General features: G+C 45.6%; 1 protein-coding gene across 1 annotated transcript; it reads left to right on the forward strand.

Moving 5' to 3' along the window:
- Positions 1 to 607: 607 nt before the first annotated feature.
- On the forward strand, positions 608 to 3,421 carry PRR11 (proline rich 11). Its single transcript, XM_010722050.3, has 7 exons — positions 608 to 749; positions 1,006 to 1,269; positions 1,396 to 1,494; positions 1,968 to 2,077; positions 2,200 to 2,262; positions 2,347 to 2,440; positions 2,914 to 3,421. Exons 1-7 carry the CDS (start codon positions 636 to 638, stop codon positions 2,980 to 2,982), a joined length of 813 nt encoding a protein of 270 aa, XP_010720352.1. The 5' UTR covers positions 608 to 635; the 3' UTR covers positions 2,983 to 3,421.
- The last annotated feature ends 496 nt before the right edge of the window (positions 3,422 to 3,917 follow it).

Below are 3,917 nucleotides of genomic sequence, written 5' to 3' on the forward strand. Positions count from 1 at the left end.
TGCAGGATAAGGGGAAATGGTTTGAAGTTGAGGGAGGGCAGATTGAGGTTGGATGTCAGGGGGAAGTTCTTTACAGAGAGTGGTGAGGTGCTGGAACAGCTGCCCAGAGGCTGTGGATGCCCCGTCCATCCCTGGAGGTGTTGAAGGCCAGGTTGGATGGGGCCCTGGGCAGCCTGGGCTGGAATGAAATAGGGAGGTTGGTGGCCCTGCCTGTGGAGGTGGGTTGGAGCTTCATGATCCTTGAGGTCCCTTCCAACCCCGCCCATTCTGTGATTCTGTAACATCTTCAAATACCTGAAAGGTATACATTAAATGTGTGAAATGGAGCTTTTGTATTGCAGTATCAAGAGGATTTGCAATGTCTGAAGGCACAGCCTTTCTTTAGTAACAGAGATGACTGCTCATGTTTGATGTGAATCACACCTTAGAATTCATAAATGGAGTGAGAAGGTCTGTTTGAGAAAATCACTCCTTGGGTTCCTGCTGTTTGGTGAAACTGTGTATCTTAATGCTGTGTGTTCTGCTGACCTCAGTGAGAACTTTGCGCTGGAACTGCCAACAGTAATCAGAGCTCTCTGGAAATGCAACTTAGTGAAAATATTCATGCAGTTTCTCTTTATTTCTAGAGTTTCACGATGGTTAAAGAGGTGATATTTCCATCACAAGTCTACTTAAGAGAGCTAAATACATTCAAAGAGCAGCTGGAAAAGCTGGAAACTGAATTTTCTAGACTACAAGGAATACTGCAGGTCAGTGTCAATCCCAGTGGGGCAGGGTGGTGGTTTTTTGTATCAGTGAGGAGGAAATCAAGATCTCACTGCAGTGTTTCACCTCTCTACATACAGCATTACTAAGCTGAGGTTGCTTCATGGCAAAATGGAGCTGGTTTTCCAGTGAGACCTTCTACCTCCTTCTGGATCAACTGAAGCCAGAACCTCCTTTCCTAAAAAATTCCATGCGCTTTTAGCAGTGTATTTAATATTCTTTTATTTATGTTGTTTTCAGAAGAGTGGAATTACAACTTTGTCTTCAGAAAGCTCTCACTGTCAGAAGTGCAGTAAAACAGTTCTGGGTGCTCCTGTAGAAGTGCAGCCGGAACCTCCATCATCAGTTCCTGGGCCTCCTGCAGTGCAGCTGCAGCCCACAGCTGTGCCGCCGCCACCACCTCCTCCTCCTCCTCTTCCTCCTCCTCCTCCTCCACTGCCACCACCAAAACTGCCTGCAGCACCTCTCCTCCTCAAACGTGGCAACGGCTCTAAAGCACTTCTGGTAAGGATTGAGGTGGTTCTTCTACTCATGGCTGAGTTCTTTTGTGGGTTCATTGGGAACAGATCTCTGTGAACGAGCAGCCCCTTGCTGATCCTCATCTCCCTTCCAACCATGTTTTGTTCTTAGGAGCCATCGGTAAAACAAGATGCACCGATGCACATCACTCTCAAAGATCTCCTGAATGTAAAGCTAAGGAAGACAGACAGCAGGCTGAGAACAGACAAGGTGAACCAGAGGACATGTGGATAATGGTGCACTGGGGCCAACTGTGCACTGGAACCAGTGTATTTCCCTCAGTGCTTGTTTTGGTCCCTCAGAGAATTTTTCAAGAAATTAACTCTTTCAAAATCTCAGTGGTCAGCTCTAAGGAATCCTCATTCTATATGTTGGCACTGGAAATGAATAAATTAAATGACTTATGCCAATGTCAGCTCACGTGCAGCACAGCTCTTCTGATTTTAGATGAAGGGCTTTACAGTATCAATATATTTTGCAGTTTCTTTTGCCTAATCGAGGTCTTGTTTGCACTTGTTTGTTTTTAAACAAGTGGAAGTTTATCCAAGACATTAAAATCATTATTCAAAAATGCATGAAAGCCTTAAGTCACTGAAATCTTTCAGGATGTAAATCTGAAATGGATCTGTGATCAGTGAGGCCTTCTAAAGTTTATTTGTGGTAATATTATTTTCTGTCTTCAGGCAGGATCCCGAGAGAGGACACGCAGGGCATTAATTACGGTCTCTGATTTACAGAGTGTTAATCTGAGATCCAAATCCAAGCCATCAGCTCACATTACAAGCTCCTTAACGTAAGATGCTTTCATTCTTTCTTCAATATTAAATTCTGCCCTTCAAAATACCTCCTTCTGTTCAGAACAATGATGAACACTGTACACAGAGGAAGATGTTTGTTTTGTTTTGTTTTTTACAGTAGTACTCCACCTAAAAATCAGATAGATCTTCGGAAACATCTTAAGAAAGTCAATATACAAAGGTAAGCTGCACTTTTCTCTTGCTTTGTTATCCTAAATAAAATCAGAGAACTAATCCCAATTGCCCTCATTTCCAACCTTTTCAGAAGTCCTGGTGGCACTCCACTAAATAAAGAAAACACTGAATGTGGGAGTGGGCTGACACCAATTATGACACAGGCACTACGGCGCAAATTCCAGGCAAGTCATGATGTCTGTCTTTTTGGAACGATGAGCTGGCTTTAAAATCCATGCAGTTTCGTATGGATTTTTTTCCTGCAGTGCAGTGGTACCAGTGCCCAGTCCATAATTATCACCCCAGCGTGCTCATTACCCACAAATAAAGGTGTTTGTTCTATCACTCCCATTTTAATGGTGAGGAATCTGCAGAATGCGAGTGGTGTTGCCCCTCTTCCAGCAGGTGATCTGACCTGGCTAAGGACAAAAATGGCTTTCTTTATCACCATTCCAGTACTGTCAGCACTATCTCTAAGATCAGAGATCTATCTGGGTACCAGGAGAACAGAACCTGAGGATTCATCATAACTTCTACCTTAAGGATTGGCCACGTCTGTTCTCTTTTATGAAACATCAGTTAAGAATTACATTTCATCTCAGTAGCAATTAGTACCACGCTCACATCCCAAGGTCTGACCCAGCTCTTGTGTTAACAGATGGCACATCCGAAGAGCCCCTCACCGGCCCCGCTGAGCACTGCCAGCAGCTTTGATGAGCACAAGTAAGGTTTACACAGCAATGTCTTGTCATTTATGGACAGGGAGCTGCTTGGATCACGTTTTAATGTCACTGAGGCACAATGAATGTGTGTGAGTGCATTTAGGAAGGGGACATTCTGAAAACACTTTATCCAAAGTCTGCCCTTTTCAAAGGCAACATCTTTCCACTGCGTCTCAATCTGGTGTTGTATCTTGTAAGACAAAATGAGGTTTTCTCAGTATTTTAATACCTGGCTGCTGCTGAAACAGGGACTGTTGTGTTCCTGGTGCTGATTCTGCTTGTAATATACATGTGTTTGTTTATGGAAATTCAGTATTTTTTTATAACAAGACTGATCTTGACAGCAATTGCACAAATTCCAAGCAAAGCACCAGTTATGCCTTCTGGTGCTCTTGAAGTGAACGTTTACAGTCTTCCACAAACAATTACATGGTTAAAAGCACATGAGACAACTGCACTATGTATTGCTTTGGGGCCAGATGAGGTCACCTCTGTTATTAAAGGCTGCACTGCTTGGAGGCAGGCAGCTGAATGCTCCCAGGGCACAGCAGTGGAGCTCACTGCCCAGCATGGACACGGCGTGGCCTTGGGACAAAGCCCTGCTTTACAAGGACTGGGTTTCAGCCGCACTCGGGCTGCTTTCCCAGAGCTTGGCCACGCATCCTGCGTGGCTTCTGCCACTGGGAGCATCACCCCAGAGCTTCGTGGGAGCAGGAAGAGCAGCGGGGCCGTCCTGGGACCGGTGATGCTCGGCAGTTCTGAGATACCCTACGATGAAGCGCTGCCTGACACTCCGCTCCTGCACTGCTTGTCGTGGAATGAACTCAACTCGTTTCAAAGCGGCTGACCGCGCGTTAAGCTGAGCTCAGTGTACCGCCGTCACCGCGGCTCGTTCCGCAACGCACGTGGTTCAGCCGCCGCGCGTTCAATGCTCGCGGTC

This window comes from Meleagris gallopavo, chromosome 21, assembly GCF_000146605.3.
Source record: "Meleagris gallopavo isolate NT-WF06-2002-E0010 breed Aviagen turkey brand Nicholas breeding stock chromosome 21, Turkey_5.1, whole genome shotgun sequence".
Taxonomy (NCBI): Eukaryota; Metazoa; Chordata; class Aves; order Galliformes; family Phasianidae; genus Meleagris; species Meleagris gallopavo.